Genomic DNA, 25,799 nt, shown 5'->3' with positions numbered 1-25,799 from the left:
GAACTAGATGATCCTTGTGGTCCCTTCCAACCCTGAATGAAACTATGAAACTATGAATATAGGCACAGGGGTTTATCATGTGCTGAGAGGATATTGCAGGTCTCATTCAGTGACAACTGGCCTGCAAGTGCAGAAAAACTATAGATATCACAAGGGAGATGTATCGCTGCTTAAAGTTCAGGGCAGGTACCAATGCCAGTCCTGGGAGACAAGGGTGTCCACAATGTTTTTAGCAAGTGTGCTCATTCCAACTGATGGCCCAGCTCTTCAGAGGTCTAGTACGTCCTTGGAGATGGCACTATTAGCACGACTTGGAAATATCAAACACAGAGGAACAACAAATCAGAGCTGTAAGAATCACTGCTTATGTTAATGGTGGAGGCCATGAGTCTGTGACTCTCTGAGGATTCATTTGGAGACTGTTTATAAGGTTACCAGTGTCTCCTTATCCCTTGGGTGTTATCAGGAGCTGCAGAAAGAAAAGCAAACCTGTCCAGCAATTGGCTCAACTCAGAGTCATTGCTTTAGGTCACTGTAGTGAACTGGGGAGTAGCTGAGGAGGTCTAATATTGCTGTGAGGGAACATTGTGGTGGGGAGTATTTGTCTAGGGGCACTAACTTCCTAAATTACTTGAGAATGAATCTTGAGAGACAGAGCATCTTCAGTAGTTGTCTGCAAGGTGCTGAGATGCCTTTAGAGCAAAACTCACCCTGGAGTGGAAGGCAACACCAGTAGTGGAAATGCTAACACTGCTGACTTGAGGTGTTGCATAGCAGTTTCATGAGCCTTTTCAACCCCTTCAAGGCAGTGTGAGAACTGTGCAGTTTCTCAGCCCCAGTCTTATTGACTCCTGCAACGTTTTGGAGGAGACAACAGAGTCCTTCTGGGACCAATTCTGTGCCGAAGGTGGGGGCCCAGAAGGGACGATGGTGGGAGGAAAAGTACAGGGAAAGTTAACTTCCCAGATCAAAACAGGACCTTGAGCACCTGGTCAGAGGACAGCTCCTTTGGCACACAGGGATGTGGACAGGACTGCCCTGGGAGATGCTGGTCACCTTGGCATTGGGAAACCTGTCTTAACCAGGGTAAGGCATCCAAACTGGAGGACTGTGAGCAGGGCCCCAAATCCATGACGTGTTCCTGTCCCAGAGCCATCAGCACTGCTGACAGTGGTGAACTAACAAATCCTTCTCAGTTTCAGTGGTTGGGCTTTTTATTTAATTAAGAGCAGTGAGAGGAGAAAACACCTCTGCTTTCCTGTGGTTATATTACATTCCTCATCCCTTTCTCTCTCTCTCTCTTTGTCTTAAAATTTGTTTCCAAGCACTATTTTTCCAAACATATAAATTCTTATTTAAACTTAATAAAACTTTAAGAGGCTGAGTTTACTCAGTTAGACTGTGACCCAAAAGTGGAGTAGGAAACATCTCTCCATCTTCTACAGCCTTCTGCAAACACTTGATGCTCCTGTGACTTTTGCAATCAAGAGGCTTATGCTGGAGTTTCTGGGCAGAGAGTCAAAATGATACTGAAGAGAAAGTACTCTGTTAAAGATAGGACAGGCACATTTTCTGCTCTTGCTCCAGAAATTTTTCCCTGCAAAGAATAAGCCATAGTTTATTTCTCTCCTTTTGAAAAAGGTTCCCTACAAGCAAAACTGTGACAGATTAGATCACTAGCTTTAACTTCTGTATTCTGTCTGGTGCTTTCACAAAGACATTGTGGTTGGGAAGAGACCTCAAAGATCATCCAGTCCAACCTGTCACCACAGACCTCATGACTAAACCATGGCAGCAAGTGCCACATCCAATCCCCTCTTGAACACCTCCAGGGATGGTGACTCCACCACCTCCCCAGGCAGCACATTCCAATGGCTAAGAACTCTCTCTGTGAAGAACTTTCTCCTCACCTCGAGCCTAAACTTCCCCTGGCACAGCTTGAGACTGTGTCCTCTTGTTCTGGTGCTGGTTGCTTGAGAGAAGAGACCAACCCCCACCTGGCTACAACCTCCCTTCAGGTAGTTGTAGACAGCAATAAGGTCTCCCCTGAGCCTCCTCTTCTCCAGGCTAAACAATCCCAGCTCCCTCAGGCTCGTAGTGCTTGTGCTCAAGGCCTCTCACCAGCCTCGTTGCCTTGTTGCAAAAAAAAATACCTGATAGTGCAAAATTAGAAAATTATTTACCTCCAGAGGGTGTTTTTTCTTGTCTGAGAGAGCTAAGAAATTACCTAATGCCTCGAAGCCTTGGTGAAGAAAAAGTAGGGTGCAGAACGATATATTTTGTATTTTGTTCTCTAAATCTGGTGTAAAGGTCCTTGTTCATATGTAAGCATTTGAGTTTGGGGTTCAGGGATGCCTTGCACCAGTTACTTCCCTTGGTCAGTTTTGACCTGTTCATTTTTTTGAGGACAATTTTGTAAAGCAGGTTCATGTCTCATGTCTCATGTCTCCTGTGTCATGTCTCATGTGTCATGTCTCAGGCTGGAGGTCAGGAAGAAATGCTACACAGAGAGTGATTTGCCATTGGAATGTGCTGCCCAGGGAGGTGGTGGAGTCACCATCATTGGAGGTGTTTCGGATGAGGCTTGATAGGGCGCTTGGTGCCATGGTTTAGGTGGGCTGGATAGTAGTTGGATGTGATGATCTTGAAGGTCTCTTCCAACCTGGTCTGGTCTATTCTATTCTATTCTATTCTGTTCTATTTAGTTGATTAGGTGGGCTGGATAGTAGTTGGGTGTGATGATCTTGAAGGTCTCTTCCAACCTGGTTTGTTTTGTTCTATTCTATTCTATTCTATTCTATTCTATTCTATTCTATTCTATTCTATTCTAACCCCATTTCAAGTGCTTAGGGATTGCTGCACATCCTTCTGCACACTCAGAAACAATTGAGCTTTTTGTATAACTTACTATAATTATGTCATCCATGCCTCAAGTTGCCTTTCATGGATTCATGTGGGCATAGAATGTTTAGGCAGTTGGCATTGCCTTCTGAAAAGCTTAAGATGCTCCACTAGAGGTCCATAGAGTAACCCAGTAGACAGCCTCCCTCAGCTAAAGAAGAAAAGGGTTAGGGCCTCTCTTCACAATTCACTTGCTGTTTATAAATCACCAGGTTGCATTATGTACCCCTTTAAAAATGTTATCATCCTGTGTTTAAACCTGTCCTTTTAAGACTTAAGGTTCTTGATAATTCTAATGACATCATTAACTTGCCCTCTTCTCATTCTGAATACAACACAATTGGGCTTCTGGCTCACTTCTCAAATCAATAAAAACTATCTGTGGAATGTCCCAGCTTCAGTAACTGCAGAAACACACAGCTGAGACCATTAGGTAGAGTGTTGAATGACAAGCAGACCTAATTTGTCCAAGGAATGGAGTTTTATCTAGGGCAAAGGAAGATAAATCAGCGAAGTGAAGGCACAGCTATTGTAACACAGCGCTTTGGACGCATCTTATCGTTCTCAGCTATAACAAAGTGCAGGCGAACTGGCACAGCCTTGCGTTCTTCCAGGGAAAGTGATTACAGGCTTTCCAGTGAAGCAAGGTTGTCTTGGGAGCCAAGGGAGCCAGTCCCACGAGTTTCTCACCCTGCAGAGGGCCAGGTGAAGGGTCAGTAACACTCCCAGGAGTGTTTGTTCCAAGTGACATTGATGGCAGTCTGGACACTGCTTGGGTGTTTGATGACATGTGTGCTCATCACCACTTGTGCCCCATAGTGTGCAGGGCATGTCTCCCACCTTCCCTCCTTTGGGCTGTAGCACAGGGTGCTGCTGGAGAGATGTTGTCTTCCCACAGCTCAGAATAGCTCCTGATCTGCTGAGGTGTGATCGTACTTTCTGTCTACTTGCACCTGAGCTACAGATTTGTACCTTGGTATATTGTGAGCGTTTGGAAGTGAAAAAAACCCAACAAAACCCAACCACCAGAAATGCAGCCAAAAGTTTCAGAGTCTAATTTTCATATTATGTCAGAACAGGATTCCAGATTGGAGCAATATTATATTTTGGCTTATGTGTTTCAGAAAATTGGTTCCAGATCCAGATTGGGAGAGCTAAGTCTACTTGTTGATGACAGTGCTGGGGAAAACGCTGCCAAGATTATTTTTCATAATGCTCTGGAACATACTCAGAGCATTTTCATGCTACAGATTTTGAGAACACGCTCTTGCTTCAGCATTTTCCTTACATGTTTGCATTTGCAGTTGTCTTACCTTGGAAGTCCCTTCCTTCCTCTTTCTGCTTGCCAGGAGAAAGCAATGGGAGAGGAGAGAAAGTCAGAGAGAAACTGGAACAAGGCATCAAAACCCAAAGCGTTTTCTTTTAAGGGCTGCTACATTATTAGGAGAGGAACATACTCACCTACAGAAAAGGGCTGATTTACATTAAAAATGTTTAAGGATTGTTGACTACCTGTATTTATTAGTAAGGGGATAAACTATAAAATATCTGAAAGAGCGGATTGGTGAAAACATTTGGAGTTCAAGGCAGTAGCATGCTGCTTTCTGCACATTGCTGTATGTTAGCTGTAAAGCATTTACTATCCCTTCTTTTTAAAGAGCAGGTTTATGAAGTGTTTCTTGGGCAGGCTTGTCCAAGAGAAATGAAAAAGGCTTCTTAGCTTTTATAACAATATCTTGTGGGTTGAACATACAAAATCGTTTTTCTCCCTTTATGTTTTGTGCAGAAGATGTATTTGTCACGTCATTATGACAGGGAGAGGGGAAAAAAGGGCAGGATAAGGGGGCAGTTTGTTTGTCCTGCCTGACTTGGCAGGCTTAGTATCAGGCATTATCTGAGGAGGCTCTGTTCTTGGGTGCTCCTTGACATCATTTCTGGGACTGACTCTGTTGTACGTTACCGTATAGCAAACACTGTAGATCAGAGTCTCCGGTGTAAGCTGATTGAGCTCTCTGATGGTGAGTTCAGACCTGGATCTTCTCCCTTCTGGGAGAGCTGATTGCTGATAAACCCAAATTCAAGGTTTATACAATTCCACCAGTTTAGATACAAAGGAAGCAGTTTCAAGGATAACTTAATCCATCTCTGCTTCACTGACTTCATCTGAATTATTCCTTACTTTTCTCCTGACTGATCTCAGTTCCATTGCTTAATACTTTCTTGGAGATGTTCTGCAACTTTACATCCCATACTAGACCAGTCAAACAACCCCACCTTAAAAAATCAAGTCAGATCAAAAGTCATCATCCAATTTGTTCCATATGCCATCATAACTAGAAAGTTTAGGCTGATTGGATTTGGAGTAGCTTGGGATTTTGATAGGACAGAACAGGAGGACAGGGCCAACACCACACCTGCCTTGGGAAGTCAGCTCTAGAGGTTTGCTGTTGGTTTTAAGCAGCTTTTTGCTCCTTGCTAAGTATTTTGCAAACCTTGTCTTTAGGATCACACTTGTCTTGAGTTCAAGTCACATTGCAAGCTTCACATAAACATTCAGGCTTCCCCTAGTGTGTAGCTAAACATGGATGGACAGAAAGTTGATGAAGATCCCTGAACATGTCTATGGAAGGCAACCAAACCTGAGAATAGAATAGAATAGAATGGAATGGAATGGAATGGAATGGAATGGAATGGAATGGAAAGAATAGAATAGAATAGAATAGAAACAAGGATGGAATAGACCAAACCATCTTAGAAGAGACCATTTGAGATCATCACATCCAACCTATCATCCAACACTATCTAATCAATTAAAACCATGGCACCAAGCACCCCATTAAGTCTCCTTCTAAACACCTCCAGTAATGGCAACTCTACCACCTCCCTGGGCAGCACATTCCAATGGCAAATCACTCTCTTTATGAAAAATTTCTTCCTAACATCCAGTCTAAACTTCTCCTGGTGTAGCTTGAGACTGTGTCCTCTTGTTCTGGTGCTGGTTGTCTGGGAGGAGAGACCAACCCCCACCTGGCTACAACCTCCCTTCAGGTAGTTGTAGAGAGCAATAAGCTCTCCCCTGAGCCTCCTCTTCTCCAGGCTAAGCAACCCCAGCTCCCTCAGCCTCTCCTCATAGGGTCTGTGCTCCAGACCCCTCCCCATCTTTGTTGCCCTTCTCTGGACCCATTCCAGCAAGCACCCATTACCAACCAGCTGGCCTCCCACTATGTAAACTACTTTGGAAATATCCAAATATCATCAGAAAAAGAATTGCAATGCTTTAATAAACCAACCCCAAACCAAAACCTTCTGGCCGTGTGTATTTGCACTTTATTGCCCTGCTTTGCCCTTTGAACAGTATCTTTACTTGGGTGTCATGGCAATATAATAGGTGATGGTTTTAGTGTCAGAACAGAAGAAAAAAAAAAGATTCTTTGTCAAAGGAAACAAAGCATTTGGAAGGAAACTAGAAAACCTTGAACTTTTCCATATGTTTGCAAGCCTGTGTGAACGCTGGCGTCAAGAAAAAACCCCAATGTGAAAGAGCTTTTGAATGGGGCAAGAGTATCATGAGGGAGTTAAGACTTACCCTCCCCACTGAAACCCAAACCATTATTTGCATACACTGCAGGCTTGTTATCCTTATTCAATTAATGAACAGGTCCCTTGTAATCTGGTCCTAAATATACACTGCAGAGCTGGGTGAAGCTAGCAGAAAAAGGGGGCCGGGATCATTGTTCTGACTGTGTTTTGTTAAGGCTTCTTTAATCAAAACATTCATTCAGATAGAGAAGCCGGCTGCAGAGTTTGGCACCGGGGAGCAGGGATGGAGCTGAGGGAGGGGAGGGAGGCCTTGGGGGAGGGGTTGGTGTTGCTTGTACTGTTTTCCTTTTTTGAAGGAAAAAAGGCACTTTCTTGAAGTGCTTGGAAAGCAGCTATCGAACTGGGGTGGAAAAAGGAATAGAAAACATACATGAAGGTCATGGCTTCTCAGGGATTTGCTGAAAGTCTTCTTTTTTATGTTAACAGCTAGAAGTATCACCCCCCAGGCAGTTGGTGAGATGCATGGCCCATCCCTGGGACTTTTTTTCCCTTTCTTTTCTTTTTTTTTTCTTTCTTTTGTCTCTTTAAAACATGCTTTCCTGCAACCCAAATGGACAGGAAGAGAGGCGAAAACCAGGCAGGGTACGTGACTCTCATCCGCGCAGGTGCGGCCTCTTCTCCCAGGCAACCAGCACCAGGACAAGAGGACACAGTCTCAAGCTGTGCCAGGGGAGGATTAGGCTGGATGTTATGAAGAACAGGAACCAGCAGTGTGCCCAGGTGATCAAAAAGGCCAAATGGCATCCTGGCCTGTATCAGGAATAGTGTGGCCAGCAGGAGCAGGGAGGTCATTGTGTCCCTGTACTCAGCACTGCTCAGGCCACACCTTGAGTCCTGTGTCCAGTTCTGGGGCCCTCAGTTTAAGGACATCAAGACACTTGAACATCTCCAGAAAAGAGCAACAAAGCTGGGGAGGGGTCGGGAGCACAGCCCTGTGAGAAGAGGCTGAGGGAGCTGGGATTGCTTAGCCTGGAGAAGAGGAGGCTCAGGGGAGACCTTATTGCTCTCTACAACAACTTGAAGGGAGGTTGTAGCCAGGTGGGGGTTGGTCTCTTCTCCCAGGCAACCAGCACCAGAACAAGAGGACACAGTCTCAAGCTGCACCAGGGGAGGTTTAGGCTGGAGATGAGGATAAAGTTCTTCCCAGAGTGATTGGTCATTGGAATGTGCTGCCAAGGGAAGTGGTGGAGTCACTGTCCCTGGAAGTGTTCAAAAAAGGAATGGACATGGCACTTGAAGCTAAGATTTAGTTAGTCGTGAGGTGCTGGGTGATAGGTTGGACTTGATGATCTCTGAGGTCTTTTCCAACCAGCCCATGACAGTTCTTCATGGAAAGAGAAATTGCCCATTGGAATGTGCTGCCCAGGGAGGTGGTAGAGTCACCATCACTGGAGGTGTTTAGGAAGAGACTGCATGAGGCACTTGGTGCCATGGTTTAGTTGATTAGGTGGTGTGGGGTGATAGGTTGGACTCGATGATCTCAAAGGTCTTTTCCAACCTGGTTATTTCTATCCTATCCTATCCTATCCTATCCTATCCTATCCTATCCTATCCTATCCTATCCTATCCTATTCTTGAAAAAGACTAGTGGCAGGAGAGCTTTAATTCTCCCAGGGAGGTGGTGACAGCTGAATCAGGATGGACATAAACATCCCAGGCTCTGGGGGCTGCAGCCCACCCTGCCTGCAAGCAAGTTTACCCTTCAGGCCAGCAGAGTTGTTTTTTAAGTGTCATGCACAATCCATGGAAACTGCACTGGCCTTCAGCCTGGTTTCCCCATCTATGCCTTCTCCTATTTAGGACTTTCCTCTGCTTACAAATTGGATACTCCAGTGGCTCACAGACCTGAGCTAGCTAGTTTGAAACTCAGTTTCCAAGACTTCCATTTTCACACTCAGGTTTGCACACTATGCTGAGAGGTACCCAAGTTAGCTTTAAATCAGGTGGGCCAACGGCTGAAAGCTTGCTGGCATGAACTGCAATGTAGCTGCAACATATATAGACCCCAGGCAGTCATGTAGGTTGGCTGGGCTAACTCACAGACAGAAGTGTCTTCCAGAGCCGGTCCCAAGAAATGTGCTTGCTCTTACACTGCCTCTCCTTGTGATCTCAGGCTTTCTTTTCTTTCTCACTTCCTTTCAAGCAAAACCAATTTTTGCTCTTCTTTGTAAAATTTATTTTCCTCTCCAGCCTCATCTAGATATTTTCTGTGGGTTTCTGCTGCCCTACAATATTTGGTTTGTGAGGGGAGTCTCTTCTCTTCCTCTTTATTGAGATTTCCAGGGAAAAGGGTACCAGCATGCTGCTGGGGCTGCTAGCCTTGTCCCACTTTCCTCTGAAGCAGCAGACAGAGGAGACAGTGTGTTGGAGAAGATCAGTTGGGCTTGCAGCATGGAGATGTGACACACCCTGACCTCAGGCCCTGCCCCAGGAGTTTGAGCAGTCCCCACATGGTGGGAATGGGGTCTGTAGCAGTGCAGTGGAACCCAGCAAAAGGAATTGCCAGCCTTTAGCTCAGAGAGGATTAAACCTGCCTAAATGGAGCAGAAGTTCTGGGAACTGCAGCAATGCATCCCAGCTGCAGTGAATCAGAGCTGGAAAATAGTTCAGGGTTCATGAGCTCTTCTCTGTTAGGCTGCTGGTTCACAGGACTGCACTTTCCACCAAGGGAGAGCTGGCTCTCTTTATGCCTTGCAGTTTTTCAGGGCTGTTCTCTGCTTTTAGAGGTTTGGGACACTACAGACTCATGCTAAGCCAAGGGACATGACAGAAAATATTCCAGCCATGGAAATGCTGACTTGGTCCAAACCCCAAAAGCACTTCCCCAAGGGCTGTGTGGCTGTGGCAGGGCAGTGTGGCTGGTGGGTGAGCATGGGTGGGAGAAGTGTGACTGGCTTTGTGACACGTGCTCAAAACTTGCAGGTCTCCAGCTGCAGTAAGCATTGTCCCTGAGGAACTGCTCTGCTTTCTGCAAAGGCTGGGAACACCACTGGAGGAGCACAAACTGGGGATATATTTAAGCTTTGTGCAACTTCAAATCAGTCTGAGTCTGTATCCAAGTTTGTTGTGAGGGGATGCTTCTAATAAACCATTTTAGCAACACCAAATTCACCAAATCAATGGAGCTATGCTGACCATGGCCTCCAAAATATGTAACATATTCTCAGGTCCTATTTCAGATAGATGTTTGCCCTTGGAAAGGAGTGATGGAATTGACTTATTCTGATGGTCAAATACTCCTTTTATAGTCCAATCAGGCTTCTAATATCACAGAAAGCATCCTGTTGGAGGAGACCTCAAAGATCATCCAGTCCAACCTTTGACCCAGCACTGAAGGATCAACACAAAACCATGTTCCTAGGCACCAGGTTCACAGGCTGTTTAAATACCTCCAGGGATGGTGACTCCAGCATTGCCTTGGGCAGACTATTCCAGTGTTTGATAACCCTCTCTGTGGAGAACTATTCCTTTATATTTATATATTACTTTATACTTTGGTACTTTAAAGAAAGCCAAAATGGCTTAATCACAACATGCAATTGCAACATGACCATGAGCCAGCAATGTGCTCTTGTGGCCAGGATGGCCAATGCCATTCTGGGGTGGATTAGAAAGGGTGTGGACAGCAGGTAAAGAGAAGTTCTCCTTCCCCTCTACTCTGCACTGGTGAGGCTGCATCTGGAATATTGTGTCTAGTTCTGGGCAACTCAGTTCAAGACAGTGAGCTGCTTGAAGGAGTCCAGTGCAGAGCCATGAGGATGATTAGGGGAATGGAACATCTTCCATATGAGGAGAGACTGAGGGAGCTGAGGGCTCTTTAGCTTAGAGAAGAGGAGACTGAGAGGCGACCTCATCAGAGTTTACAGATATGCAAAGGGTGAGTCCTGAGAGGATGGAGCCAGGCTCTGCTCAGTGATACCCAATGGCAGCACAAGGGGCAGTGGATGGAAATTGAGGCACAGGAAGTTTCATGTAAATATGAGGAATTTTTTTTCCCTGTGAGGGTGACAGAGCCCTGGAACAGGCTGCCCAGGGAGGTTGTGGAGTCTCCCTCTCTGGAGATATTCAAGACTCACCTGGTTGTGTGCCTGTGTAACCTGGTGTAGGTGATCCTGCTCTGGCAGGGAGGTTGGACTAGATGATCTTTCAAGATCCCTTCCAGCCCCTGGAATTCTGTGGCTCTGTGATTCTGTGATGCTTGCACTGGACACCATTTTGCAGAGCTCCTTCCTGCTTTGCTGTTTCTACAAAAAGCTGGAAGTTCATCTTCTTGGCAGCTGCCAGCTTTGGGCGAAATCAGATTAAATAAACCTCTCCTCCTTAGCCATTGTAGGTCTCTGTCAGAGTAGAAACTCAGGAGTGCTGGAGGAAAACCATTCGAGTTGGCAGCAGCGTTCACCTCTGCCGCTGCCACGTCCTCCTCGTGGAGATGTCTGCTCTTGCACCTCATTCACATCACACTATTTGAATCCTTTGTATCAGAGGCTGCAGTGAGAGGATATTGCTCTCTTGGATGCCAGAAGAGTCCATAAATCAGAAGGAAACAGGTGTCTTCCAAGTCCAGAGCAATATATTTTGCAGCACTGCAGTAAAATCCACAGTGCTGTGTCAAGGCTGGTTAATGGGAGGGTATCCTCCCTTCATAAACGAATGATAACTGGAGATCACATGTCAGCCTCTGACCCAAAAAGGACTGGTGTGAATTTAGGGCCATTCAGTTGGCTGGAGGAGCCAGTAGGTTTCAGGATGCTGCTTTGGCTCCATGGCAGCCCCTGTAAGCCACGCTGTCAGCTCTCGAGATCCCTATCTTGCATAGTGCTGTCAACCTTGTAGAAGTTCCTGACCCATGTGGTAAAGGGAAAATCCTTCAAAGCATGATCCCTTACTTGTCTTCTGGCCTCTGCCCACATAAAGCTCATAAACTGCAAGACTAATAAAGAGAACCCAATCTTCATCATATTTCTTAAAAAATAATTAATGCAGTTGGAGTGATCTGGGAACAGCTCCCTGCTAACAGCTGGAGATAAGGATTGCTAGCATGGAGGCTGAGCCCTTCTGTCAGGGAAAGATGGATGGGGTTTGTATTGAGGTGCTGGACTGGAACTCAGGAAGCTGATGGCCAACTCTCCTCCTTGCCATGGATGTCCCTTGTGACCCTGGCTGTGCAACTTCCTATTTTAGCCATTTTGCCTGTGAATGTTCTGGGCAGAGAAGGAGAAAATAAGGCATTTTTATTGAGAGATTCCCCTGCAAGAATGAGTTATGATACTTTATTTACAGCAGTCTGGTGCTTGGACATTGTGCAGGAGGTGGGATTGGAATGCCATTAGTTATCTGCTGATTAAGAGACCGTAGGAGAGAAGTGTCTCAGAAGCCAAGATGATTGATCAAAGTATAAAGTTAGAATAAAAGCTTTCCAGTCTGCAGGGAAAACCCTTGCTTGATTTATGTAAAGTTTTGCTTCTGGATGTTGCTGAGAGCATGTGTTTGAGATGCTTACAGAGGTTGTTAAACTAAATAATCTAGTTGTGTTCATCATCGAAGCAGAGCAGCTTGTCTGTTAAAAAAAATTCCATGACTATGGTTTAATTATCTTTGCAAACAGACCTAAAGTTAAACAATCATCAGACTATGGGTTATGGGTATGAATTTTCTCTTGATTGTTTCTGCTGAGACTCATAAACAAATATTTGTGGTAGATTGTTATTTTCAATGTGGTATTAACCAAGAAATTTTAACACTTGTGAAGAAGCAACCCTTAAGACCATGAGAACACACTCAGAGGACAAAGTCTCAAACAGCACTGGGGAAGTTTAGGTTTGAGGTGAGGAGAAAGTTCTTCACAGAGAAAGTTGGAATGGGCTGCCCAGGGAGGTGATGGAGTCACTGTCCCTGGAGGTGTTCAAAAAGGGTTTGGACATGGCACTTGAAGCCATGGCTTACTAGTTGTGAGGTGTTGGGTGACAGGTTGGACTTGATGATCTTTGAGGTCTTTTCCAACCTTATTGATTCTATGATTCTATGAGAATAGAATAGAATAGAATAGACCAGGTTGGAAGAGACCTTCAAGATCATTGCATCCAACCCATCAAAGTTAGAGGACACAGTCTCAAGCTGCTCCAGGGGAGGTTTAGGCTGGAGGTTAGGAGGAAGTTCTACACAGAGAGAGTGATTGCCCATTGGAATGGGCTGCCTGGGGAGGTGGTGGAGTCACTATCCCTGGAGGTGTTCAGGAGGAGACTTGATAGGGTACTTGGTTACATGGTTTTAGTTGATTAGGTAGTGTTGGATGATAGGTTGGATGCGATGATCTTGAAGGTCTCTTCCAACCTGGTCTATTCTATTCCATTCCATTCCATTCCATTCCATTCCATTCCATTCCATTCCATTCCATTCCATTCCATTCCATTCCATTCCATTCCAAGATAATGGCAGGAAAGGTTTTAGGATCACTGGCTTCCTATGTCCCCATGTCAACTTCCTTTTCTCCATCTGCAGAATGACTTATGGCCAAAGACCACCTATGCCTGCACAAAGGCAAGAGAATGCACAGAGCCTCTTAGTCTGATGTTGGCAGTATTGGTTTTTCATTGGTTTGAATGCACATTCCAGAAACAGGCTATCATCACTGGACACAGAAGGAGGCTGGAGAAGGTGATCAGATGATTGGGAAATGTAGTATAAAGCAGTAGGAACAACAACACTCCTCCCCCACATCTGCTTGTGATTTGATACTGGCCTGAATCTAGAGCAAATAGGTCCAAAGCAGGGGAAAGACAAGTGGTCCCCAAAGCTGATGGTGCTTATATGTGCCCAAAGAGTTATTTGCAGGTAGATATTCACAGCTCTGGCACCATGCCTCTGCCCAGCATATTTGTCTGAATATATTAAAAAAAAATAGTAAATAATAGTAAAAAAGTACTTTAAGGTAGTGCTGTGTTCATAACTTTTCAGCTGAGCTTTGGCAGTAAGCCCTGAGTGTGATAAAAGACTCTGCACCAACATATTTTGCTTTTATCTTGCTTTTTTCTTTTAATTTGTATTTCTTTGTAGACAAAACCAAGAGGAGAACACAGATTTTTGGCATACGGTCGAATATTTCTAAGCTAAAGTATGTTGTTAGCATGAGATTCAACACATCTAAGTGCAGGGTTCTACACACTGGCCACAGCAACCCCATGCAGTGCTGCAGGCTGGGCTCAGAGTGGCTGGAGAGCGGCCAGGCAGAAAGGGTCCTGGGGGTATTGGTTGATAGTAGGCTGAACATGAGCCAGCAGTGTGCCCAGGTGACCAAGAAGGCCAATTGTATCCTGGCCTGGATCAGGAACTGTGTGGCCAGCAGGAGCAGGGAAGTCATTCTGCCCTGTACTCAGCATTGGTCAGGCCACATCTTGAGTCTGGTGCCCAGTTCTGGGCCCCTCAGTTTAGGAAAGATGTTGAGTTGCTGGAAGGTGTCCAGAGAAGGGCAGCAAAGCTGGGGAGGGGTTTGGAGCACAAGCCCTGTGAGGAGAGGCTGAGGGAGCTGGGGTTGTTTAGCCTGAAGAAGAGGAGGCTCAGGGGAGACCTTATTGCTGTCTACAAGTACCTGAAGGGAAGTGTAGCCAGGTGTGGGTTGGTCTCTTCTCCCAGGCAACCAACAACAGAACAAGAGGACACAGTCTCAAGCTGCACCACAGGAGGTTTAGGTTGAATGCTAGGAAGAAATTCTTCACAGAAAGAGTGATTGGCCATTGGGATGTGCTGCCTAGGGAGGTGGAGGAGTCACCATCACTGGAGATGTCTAAAAAGAGACTGGATCAGGCACTTGGTGCCATGGTTTAGTTGATCAGATGGTGTTGGGTGATAGGTTGGACTTGATGATCTTGAAGGTCTTTTCCAATCTGGTTAATTCTATTCTATTCTATTCTATTCTATTCTATTCTATTCTATTCTATTCTATTCTATTCTATTCTATTCTATTCTATTCTATCCTATCCTATCCTATCCTGTTCCGTTCCGTTCCGTTCCATTCCATTCCATTCCATTCCATTCCATTCTCATTTGCTAATGATTACAGCAGAATCCCAACCTTCTTCCACAAAGGATCTGTGGGAAGAGAGGTTACTACTGAGCATCATCTTGGACTTTGGATCTTCCTTTAGGTCCTTCAACATCTAGACTCAAACAATGCTTTGTATGTAACATCAAGTCTGGAAGTGTTGCTGTCCCCATTTTACAGATGGACTTTTGAGAGACAGGAGAAACAAAGCCAAATGCTTCAAAGATACTTAGTGGAGGTTAAGTGCTGAGTTACCTTTGAAGGTCTAAACCCAAATGACATGCAAGAGATTTGTATTGCCCGTGGGAGCAGAACCATTTTTTCAGGGTAGTGTCATAACCACTCCACAATCCTTCCTCGTTTTTTCTTCCCAGAGCTTCCACTGACTTCAAAGGTGAAGAGTTATGGCCCACATCCCACAGCACTGTGAGCTCAGCCGTGTGTGCAGAGCTTTACCCACACGTACATTCCGCCAGGGATGCTGATTCAAGTAAAATCACACAGGCAGTGCAGTGAGGAAGAAATTTCTACAAGGCTGGGACTTAGTTTCTTTTTTCTCCCCCCCCCCCCCCCATATACTCTTCCTTGAGCCTCAGAAGCTTAGCTATGTGTACTGAGTGACTGCATTTGGGGTCTGTCTGTACTGTTCATAGGAGAGCTGTAACTCAAAGCAAATAGGGACAGGATGAAAAAATGAGTTCTGGCTGCTTCAGGCAAACAAATTATTCTTTCTTTTGAGCACCTCTGAATGCAATGCATTTCTGAGTTTCCCTGAGAAGTATGTGGTTTGTGTATTAGTTTTATATCCATGAAGTGGTTGAATTCTCAGAAAACTGCATGGCTTGCAGGGAGTGGACAGAAGGAATCTGTTTATCTCTTGTCATGTGTATCCACTACAAAGTGAGTGCACTGTGGTTTCCTGCTGACCCAGCTGCTGCTGTCCTAGATGAGCAGCAAAATGAGAAATTAAGACTTTTCAACAGCCACATCATTGCACTGTACACTTAAGTACGACTAGCAGTATTCAGCTAATACCAAGAGGTCAGTCCCTTCTTGCTGGCACAGCAGGTGTCTCATCCACCCACTCAATTCAAAACAACAAATACTCCTCATTAAAATTAATATTTACACTGAATGGAACAAAAAACATTTGATGAAGTGTAGGAGAGAAGGTGCATCCCTCTAGAATAGAATAAGTCAGGTTGGAAGAGACCTTCAAGATCATCGCATCCAACCTATCAACCAATCCAACCCACCTAAACAACTAACCCATGGCACCAAGCATCCCATAAAGTCTCCTCCCGAACACCTACAATGATGGTGACTCCACCACCTCCCCAGGCAGCCCATTCCAATGGACAATCACTCTCTCTGTATAGAACTGCCCATTGTAAGTGCAGATCAGGTTCGTGATCATCTGAAGAACCTGAAAGTGTTCAAGTCCATGGGACCCGACGGGTTACACCCACGGGTGCTGAGAGAACTGGCAGATGAGGTTGCTAAACCCCTCTCTATTATATTTCAAAAGTCCTGGCAGTCTGGTGAAGTCCCCACAGACTGGAAAAGGGGAAACATTGCCCCCATCTTCAAAAAGGGCAAGAAGGAGGAACCAGGGAACTACAGGCCAGTCAGTCTCACCTCTGTGCCTGGAAAGATCATGGAACAGATCCTCCTGGAGTCACTACTCGCTCAAAAGAATAGTGAAGAGGTGATTGGGAACAGTCAGCATGGCTTTGCCAAGGGCAAATCCTGCCTGACCAACCTGGTGGCCTTCTATGAGCAGGTGACAAAATTAATAGATGAGGGGCAAGCAACTGATGTCGTTTACCTGGACCTGAGCAAAGCCTTTGACACTGTCCCACACCACATCCTGGTCTCCAAACTGGTGACACATGGGTTTGATTGGTGGACCACTAGATGGATAAGGAACTGGCTTGATGGCCGCACCCAAAGAGTGGCTGTCAATGGCTCCATGTCCCAGTGGAGGCCAGTGACAAGTGGAGTCCCTCAGGGATCAGTCCTGGGACCTGTCTTATTCAACATCTTTGTGGGGGACATGGACAGTGGCATTGAGTGCACCCTCAGCAAGTTTGCTGATGACACCAAGCTGTGTGGTGCAGCAGACACGCTGGAGGGAAGGGAGGCCATCCAGAGGGACCTTGACAGGCTGGAGAGGTGGGCACAGGCCAACCTCATGAAGTTCAATAAGAGCAAGTGCAGGGTCCTGCATCTGGGTCGAGGCAATCCCAGGCACAAATACAGGCTGGGCAGTGACTGGCTGGAGGGTAGCCCTGAGGAGAGAGACTTGGGGGTGCTGGTGGACAAAAAGCTCAACATGAGCTCCCAGTGTGCACTTGCAGCCCGCAAAGCCAATCAGATCCTGGGCTGCATCAGGAGAAGTGTGGCTAGCAGGTCAAGGGAGGTGATCCTCCCCCTCTACTCAGCCCTGGTGAGACCCCACCTGGAGTACTGTGTCCAGTTCTGGAGCCCCTATTACAAGAGGGATGTGGAGGTGCTGGAACGTGTCCAGAGAAGGGCCACAAGGATGATCAGAGGGCTGGAGCACCTCTCCTATGAGGACAGACTGAAGGAGTTGGGGCTGTACAGTCTGCAGAAGAGAAGGCTCCGAGGTGACCTCATTGTGGCCTTCCAGTATCTGAAGGGGGCCTACAGGAAGGCAGGGGAAGGACTTCTCAGGATATCAGGTAGTGATAGGACTAGGGGGAATGGAATGAAGCTGGAGGTGGGGAGATTCAGGCTGGATGTGAGGAGGAGGTTCTTCACCATGAGAGTGGTGAAACCCTGGAATGGGTTGTCCAGGGAGGTGGTCGAGGCCCCGTCCCTGGGGGTGTTTAAGAGCAGACTGGATGAGGCTCTGTCCAGCCTGCTCTAGTGTGGGGTGTCCCTGCCCATGGCAGGGGGGTTGGAACTAGATGATCCTTGTGGTCCCTTCCAACCCTGAATGAAACTATGAAACTATGAAACTTCTTCCTACCATCCAGCCTAAACCTCCCCTGGTGCAGCCTGAGACTGTGTCCTCTTGTTCTGGTGCTGGCTGCCTGGGAGAAGAGACCAACCTCTGCCTGTCTACAACCTCCCTTCCGGTAGTTGTAGAGAGCAATAAGGTCACTCCTGAGCCTCCTCTTCTCCAGGCTAAGCAACCCCAGCTCCCTCAGCCTCTCCTCATAGGGCTTGTGTTCCAAACCCCTCACCAACTTCGTTGCCCTTCTCTGGACTCGTTCCAGCAAGTCAACCTCCTTCCTAAACTGAGGGGCCCAGAGCTGGACACAGGACTCGAGGTGTGGCCTAACCAGTGCAGTGTACAGGGGCAGAATGACCTCCCTGCTCCTGCTGGCCACACTGTTCCTGATGCAGGCTAGATGCTGCATTCCTTAGTTCATCCTTTTAAAACAACCTATTTTCTGGTTAGGTTTTTGGGTTTGGGGGGTTTTTTTGTGTGTTGTTTTTGGTTTGGTTTGTGATTTTTTTCCAGATTAAAAAAGCCCTTAAATTTAGGCTGCTATTAACAGCTTCCTATTTGCATGTGGCTGTTTCTTGACTTCCTGATCCCTGTCTGGTGGTTAGGAACCCAAATGGTTTCTTAAATCAACAGAAGCAGCTGCCTTCTTGAAGCCAGGCATGGTGTATGTCACCAACTGTGGAAAGGAACCGTGATACAGAATGGAGAGGAGGTGATTAATGGGGCCAGTGTCATAGCTCACAGTGTGGTTGCACTGCTATGTGTGGGCATACTTACTTCAAGCATTTATCCTCTCTCCTCTGCCACACACATGCAGAAACATGCATGCATGCTTTATTTTTGCCAGTGTTGGGGCAGTCATTAGAAATACAGCATTCCACAAGGTGCAACAAGACCTGTAGCTGATAATGTCCCACTGGAGGTGATGCCCGCCTTTGCCTTGCTTTTTGGACAAGCATGAGGAATGTCAACAAAACCCAGTCCTTGGTTTTAAATTTATCTCTCTTTCCCACAGGAAAGGAAGAAAGGGAGGGGGAAATGGTTTCTTTTTGTGGACTGTATTTTAAATTAGATAAAGAGGAGGAAGAAACTTTAGGGATTGCAAGGGATGGAGTTGCACAAACTGAAGAAAAGTGCTTTCCTTCTTGGCAGACACCCTCTTGGTCCAGGTCTGAGCACAAATCCTTTGCTTGGTCTATCTAGACAGCCAGCATTAAAGCTTTCCCCTGGTAGGAGTGGAATGCACAAAGCCATTTGATCCTCTAGCATTTCCCCTAGCATTGCTGCGGCTGCTGCTTTTAGGAAGAGCAGACTGTCCTCACAGGCAATGCTGTCACATACCTTCCCCAGAGCATCTCAGGTTATTTGTGACCAGGTCCCCTCAGTTCCCAGCCTTCACTTCCCTTCAAACAAAAGCCAGGAAGAAAAGACTTCTCTTATGTGGATGCTGAGATGTTGCCATAAAATGTCACCTTCCACTTTAGTCTCTGAATGCTCCCCTGACTTGGCCACTTCAAGCCATCAAATGCAGCCTCAATAGTAAGGAGATACGAAGGCTTGTGATACCTGCTTGGACTAACTGATTTACAGCTTGGCATGGCAGAGGTTTTTGAAAGTACAAAATGGCATCTCATGCCTCAGACTTTATTCCTATAATAAAAATCTCTCCCTGCCTTTCACCAGGAATTGAATCCTTTGCTGTTGTAGCCAGCAGCATTTTTACCCCTCTGATGCTGGCAGGCTCCTGTGTCCCTCTGAGACAAACACACAGTCTTGCCAGACATGGAGGCAGCTTCCTTGTGTAGTAACAGGAAACTGGTGTCTCCAAAAGGTCTGGCTTAATGGGACTTATTATTTGTTGAGTGCTGGCAAAGGGCTAAACTGAAAACAAGGTGCAAAGTACTTGCCATGCTCTGAGGAGTTCACAAGATGCACTGACAAAGCCAAACCATGCTGGCAAGCCTGGAGGTAGGAATGACTCAGGGTAATGCAACTGAACCCTTAAGAAGGAATGTGCTGTGAGAAATCTGGTCACTTGGCAAAGCACATTGCAAAGTCTTTTGGGCAATCAAAGATCTAGCAGGTTCATGTGGACCAGTAGGTGGGGCAGGCCACTGCCAGCAGCAGTGTTAACTCTAGACACATGGGATTCCATGACTCAGATGTGATGCCCATTTCTGTCTCTCACAGCTGAGTGCAACCTTTGATGGGAATCCAGTGCAAGACCTAGATTTGTCCTTCTGCATAATGCATGGTGAGAAATCTCCACTGCTCAGTCCTCAACACATTAGGAGAGCTGTAGATGAGGCTACAGCGAAAAATCTTTAAGAGGAGCCACCGGGAGGATGGAATCAGTTCTTTCCCTAAGACTTTCTGAGGGCTTTTAGAGAAGGCACTATGAGTAAAGAGGGAGGGAGGGGACAAAAACTGTTGTGATAAAATCACGTGACCAGGTGGGGAGGTAAGAAGTGTGCTGAAAAAACCCAAAGACTAAAGGCAAGTACAGGTATTTGGTATAACAGAAAGCCAGAGAAAGATTTGCAACTGTTCTTGCCATCAAGCGTTGCAGCACATTGAGTGAGGGATGCTCTCCTTATGGACTGTGGATGAACATCATTACCACCAACTCACACTGACACTGGAAATGCCAGTGGCTTTACATGTACCTGGGGACTCAAATCTGAATCTGACTTTCCCAGTTGCAGCTGCTTTCCAGTGGTGAAGCACAAAACATTGCCAGAAGGTGCATGGGTCCTCACAGCAGTCATCAAACACTGCCCACTGTCAGCACATCTCTGCTCAGCCCATAAGCTCCATGGGAGACCTTGGACCCTCACCATCTCAAGTTGCCTGTCTTCATAAGCAGAGGCTTCTGGCTTGTCTGTCCATTGAAGTTTGAGTTAGCTCATTCCTGGGTCTGCTATCTTGATTAGAATGGTGCTGGGGGTTAAACATTTCTTCTGTGTCTATAATACCTCTTCTAAAAAACCAACAGGGACTGAAGGAGCAGTTCTTGTGAAAATCCCTTGCTCAGAACTTATCATAGTATCATTCAGGGTTGGAAGGGACCACAAGGATCATCTAGTTCCAAACTCCCTGCCATGGGCAGGGACACCCCACACTAGATCAGGCTGGCCAGAGCCTCATCCACTTTCAGGAACATTCCAGGGATTTATGTGTTGCAGTGCATGGCCTTTTTTTTCTGGTGAGACCTAGCAACTCCTAAAGGGGAAAGAAAAATGAAGGAGTTTACCCTGCTTACATATCTTTATGTCTGGATTTGCTGTCCTTTCCTGGTTTTGTAACTGTTAGGTTGCTAAAAAGGAGCACATGCAAGCCAAATGTTGCAGTCTTTACTCAAGCTGGTGGTGCCCTTGGCTGAGAACACAGGGCTTGTCCTGGCATTAGGTAGCCAATTAACTATGCTGAACAAGGAGAGAATGAAAGTTTTAGTGACTCGCCCAAATGTAACACCTAAAGCTACATTCTGCTGAAGGAAGAGAGAAAAATCCAAGTGAACTTGTTTTATTTGGTAAAATACTAGCTTCAGTGTTTCTTTTCTTTCTAGAGCTCTCAGAACCTCACAAGCTTTCATCCTCCAGGGTTTGGGGCTTTGTGGGTTTCATGTTTCAGGGTTAGGGGTTTTGTGGGGGCTTTGCTTGTTTTGGGTTTTTTTTGCTTGGTTGGTGGAGCTTTAGGCTGATTTCTTTTGTAGGTTTGGGGTGTGGTTTTTTGGTAGGCTAATAATGCTCAGGTGGTTTAAATAAGGCTTGATGAGGACAGGTGGTCTTTGGGGGATTACTTAAGCACTCTCACCTGAGCTGTAGCCTCTTTTTCTCCCTCCATTTTAGGTCCCGAACTTCATCAACACAACGCTCCCGCCTCACGAGCAGGTAACAGCTCAGGAGATAGACAGCTACTTCAGACAGGAGCTCATCTACAAGAGGAATGAGAGGATGGGGAAAAGAGTGATGGCACTTTTAAGGGAGAACACAGACAAGAGCTTCTTCTTTGCCTTTGGAGCAGGTATGGCAAAAAAAATCTCTTTTACTAGGTTATAATGGTTGGAGGTAAATGGTTTGGAATGCTTCAGGATTTTTTCTCTTGCCCTGTAGAAGGATTTCTTAGTACAATTCCCTTTGAAGCAGAAAGGCTTTTGCTTGTCTAAATCTACTTCTAAGAGGCAGTGAGTTGGTGTAGGGGGTGGGTCAGGGTCCAACCAGGCCATGGACAGGCTGCGCTCCTCTGTTTACTATCCAGTTGTACAAATGTGAAGCTGGTGATGTTCTTCATGCTGTTGTGTTTGTTTACTTCCCAGTCCAGCCTGTAGGCTGCTTGGATTATGTTCACACCATGGTTGTGTGCCTCTGAATGTGTAAGCCCAGGTAGTGCTGGCAGTGACTGTGGGAACACAAGCCTTGCAGTGGCATAGGCACGTGCGTGGGTCGCTGCAGGGCTGGGCTTTCAAATCCTCTGGAGTTGTGGTAGTTAGACTTTCTCAGTGGATGACTTACCTATCTTGGTGGTGTGTCTGTACAGGCTGGCTGCTTTTAGAGCTTGCACATGTGCATGAGGCATGTGTGTACTTAAACAGCAGCATTTAAGTCATTAAATAAAACCCCAATGTGTCTTGCTGCCTGTGTGAATTCTCTCTATGGAGTCTGCAGAACAGAGAAGCCTGCAGTGCTTGTGAGAATCTGTGACAGCACATGCTACTGTTCTTACCACCCCCACCCCCTTTTTTTTTTTCCTTTATAGAATTCCCATTTCTGTGTGATAAGACTATAAATGGTAACTGTTCAGGCCTCAATTCAGCCAGGGTCCTGAGCCCCAGCTGAAGTGGCTCTTTGAGCTCGCTCGACTTCAAGGCAGCCTGAGACTGTCGTGCTGAGAACTGAGCTGCTCCTCCTGCTCCCTCTCCTTGACAATTTCTCATTTCTGACAGAACTTTGCTTCTCATCCCGTGGCTCTCACGATGAACTTTGGCAACAACTCGCCTTTCACTGCTCACTTCAGTGGGAATTTTGATTAAAGGCTGTGGGGTTTAGCAGAGATACGTGCATTTTCATCTATTTATATGTGTGTTTTTTTTGTGAGTGTATCCAGACTGAATTTTCCCAAGCTTATTTAATCTCAAACTTGCCTGGTATTTCTGTCCACACAGTTTTGCTTAACTGTTTTTACATTAGGGGAAAATACATCATGGTGATTCGTAATGGGACAGGGAGTCGTAAAGAACAGCTTGTCTAACAGATGGAGCAAGGCTTATCAGGAGTGATCAAACATGATGGGTTTGATGTAGCCTCCAGTTTTGGAAGTCCCTTCACCAGAATATGCTGAAGCTGGGAGGATAAAATGAGCCTAGTTGCCTACCTTAAGGGAGATTGTAGAGGTTGGTCTCTTTTCCCAGGCAACCAGCACCAGAACAAGAGGACACAGTCTCAAGCTGCACCAGGGGAGGTTTAGGCTGAAGGTTAGGAAGAAGTTCTACACAGAGAGAGTGATTGCCCATTGGAATGTGCTGCGTGGGGAGGTGGTGGAGACACCATCATTGGAGGTGTTCAGGAGGAGACTTGATGGGGTGCTTGGTGCCATGGGTTAGTTGATTAGGTGGTGTTGGATGGTAGGTTGGACGTGATAATCTTGAAGGTCTCTTCCAACCTGGTTTGTTCTGTTCTATTCTACTTGCCCTGCTCTGTGTATGCTCTTCCTGAGCATCAGTTACAGACAGCTCACAGCTTGAGACAGGCTCTTGGTTGAGATGGCTCCTTTATCCAATCCACTACAGCTATTCATATGTGCTAATAGCAGAACTTAAGCAAATGGATGCTGATTGCACACTATTCTATACAAACAGTTGTGGGAGGTTTGAGTTTTCATTCCCTGTCCCTGTTGCAGAGCACCTACCTGAAATTCCTGGGCAGTATCACCTGGGAAAGCTAGCTTATAAAAAGCAAGTCTTATTTCATCCTATACTCTCCATTTTTGGTGATGTTGAAAAGTGCCTTTGTTGCTGGGTTATTTCTTGTTCCCAACACTTGACTCTAGCAGGACAGAACAGACACATGGAGCCAGATTTGTTGAAAACCAGGATGCAGGACACACCAGGGAAAGTTTAGGCTTTTTGTTTGGGTTCTTTGTTCAAGCATCCTTCTGGCCTGGCTTACTAAAACAGACCATCACTATTTTAAGTACAATCAATTCTGACTCTCTTCTCTGGGGTGTTTGGGGTTTTTTATTCTTCATTCAGTAAGTACTGAGAACATTATTCATTTCCTGATGAAAAATCTTCAGTGTGGCCAAAATACAAACAAGTTCATGTTCTTTTGTGATTCAAATGCAGTTTTTTTTCTCTTGAAGGTTTTTGTTGTTTTGCTCTTTATTTTGTTTCACCCACTGAACTGTAGGAGTGGCTTTTATTGATCATAGAATAAACAAGGTTGGAAAAGACTTTGGAGATCATCAAGTCCAACCTATCACCCAACACTGCATGACTAACTAAACCTTGGCTTCAAGTGCCACATCCAGTCCCTTTATGAACACCTCCAGGGACAGTGACTCCACCACCTCCCTGGGCAGCACATTCCAATGGCCAATCTCTCTTGCTGGGAAGAACTTTCCCCTCACTTCCAGCCTAGATCTCCCCTGGCACAGCTTGAGACTGTGTCCTCTTGTTCTGGTGCTGGTTGCCAGGGAGAGGAGACCAACCCCCTCCTGGCTACAACCTCCCTTCAGGCAGTTGTAGAGAGCAATAAGGTCTCCCCTGAGCCTCCTCTTCTCCAGGCTGAGCAACCCCAGCTCCCTCAGCCTCTCCTCACAGGGCTGTGCTCAAGACTTCTCACCAGCCTTGTTGCCCTTCTCTCTCTATTTTGCTATGTGCCATTGAGAGCTGAGCTGCTGTAAGACTTCAGGGTGCATCATAAGAGAGGTGGTTCAGAGTCTGCTCTCTGAGCACAAGGCTGTGAGACAAAGTCCTTAAACAAGTCCTGGGGGTAAAAGAGTGGAAAGGGAACAGGCATTTGAACATCCAGGCAAGCTGGGATAAAACAGGGTTTAGGTCCATGAAGTGCAACAAAGCATTTTTATGCATCTGAAAGATTTTATTATTTTTCATTCCAGTTAGAAGTATTAAAATAGGAAAATCACACAATTCTAAATGGAGCTTTTCAGCTTTCTGCCATTTTTAAAAGCTTAAAAGTGTGCTTTTCAGTGGATTTCCCTCCTTCCCCAACTTCCATGGCATTTACTCACAATTTAAATGCATTGGAGTAGGTCAGGCTTCTAATTTATTCCTTTATAAAACACGTAGAAGTGAAAATAGCCATTTATTCTTTCTATATTCATTTCTTTCTCCTCTCCAAGAAAAATACAGGCTTTGGGTAAAATGGGACCCAGCTCTGTACACTTCATTCTTTTCCTGCCAGGGTTTACCTTATTCAGACTCACTGTGAAAATCTCACCATCCCTATATTCACAGTAACTGTACTCCAGTAATGAAACAGCATTTATTGTTTGCACAGTTAAATGATATTTTTGGGGGGGTAACAGACATAGTAATTTTTCCCCCTTTGAATGAATAAAAGTAGGTCCATAGAGTACATACAGGCTGGGGTCAGAGTGGCTGGAGAGCAGCCAGGTAGAGAGGGACCTGGGGCTACTGGTTGATGGTAGGCTGAACATGAGCCTGCAGTGTGCCCAGGCAGCCAAGAGGGCCAATGGCATCCTGGCCTGCATCAGGAACAGTGTGGCCAGCAGGAGCAGGGAGGTCATTCTGCCCCTGTACACTGCACTGGTTAGGATGCACCTTGAGTCCTGTGTCCAGTTCTGGGCCCCTCAGTTTAGGAAGGATGTTGACTTGCTGGAACGTGTCCAGAGAAGGGCAACAAAGTTGGTGAGGGGCTTGGAACACAAGCCCCATGAGGAGAGGCTGAGGAAGCTGGGGTTGCTTAGCCTGGAGAGGGGGAGACTCAGGGGAGACCTTTTTGCTCTCTACAACTACCTGAAGGGGGGTTGTAGACAGGTGGATGTTGGTCTCTTCTCCCAGGCAGCCAGCACCAGAACAAGAGGACACAGTCTCAGTCTGTGCCAGGGGAGGTTTAGGCTGAATGTTAGGAAGAAGTTCTTCACAGGGAGAGTGATTGCCCATTGGAATGTGCTGCCCAGGGAGGTGGTGGAGTCACCATCACTGGAGGTGTTCAGGAGGAGACTTGATGGGGTGCTTGGTGCCATGGTTTAGTTGTTTAGGTGGGTTGGATTGGTTGATGGGTTGGACACGATGCT

The 25,799-nt window shown here is 46.1% G+C and overlaps 1 protein-coding gene across 1 annotated transcript in view; it reads left to right on the top strand.

Moving 5' to 3' along the window:
• The window catches only part of TRABD2B (TraB domain containing 2B), a 357,793-nt gene that overhangs the window by 191,040 nt on the left and 140,954 nt on the right, over positions 1-25,799 (top strand). Inside the window, exon 4 of the mRNA XM_068163840.1 lies at positions 21,371-21,545. Within this exon, the coding sequence (XP_068019941.1) occupies positions 21,371-21,545 (175 nt within the window). The remainder of the gene's footprint in view (positions 1-21,370; positions 21,546-25,799) is intronic.

Source organism: Melanerpes formicivorus, unplaced genomic scaffold (assembly GCF_026170545.1).
Source record: "Melanerpes formicivorus ecotype bairdi unplaced genomic scaffold, bMelFor1.0.p_v2 SCAF_75, whole genome shotgun sequence".
Taxonomy (NCBI): Eukaryota; Metazoa; Chordata; class Aves; order Piciformes; family Picidae; genus Melanerpes; species Melanerpes formicivorus.
This window is presented reverse-complemented; position numbering and strand designations above follow the sequence as displayed.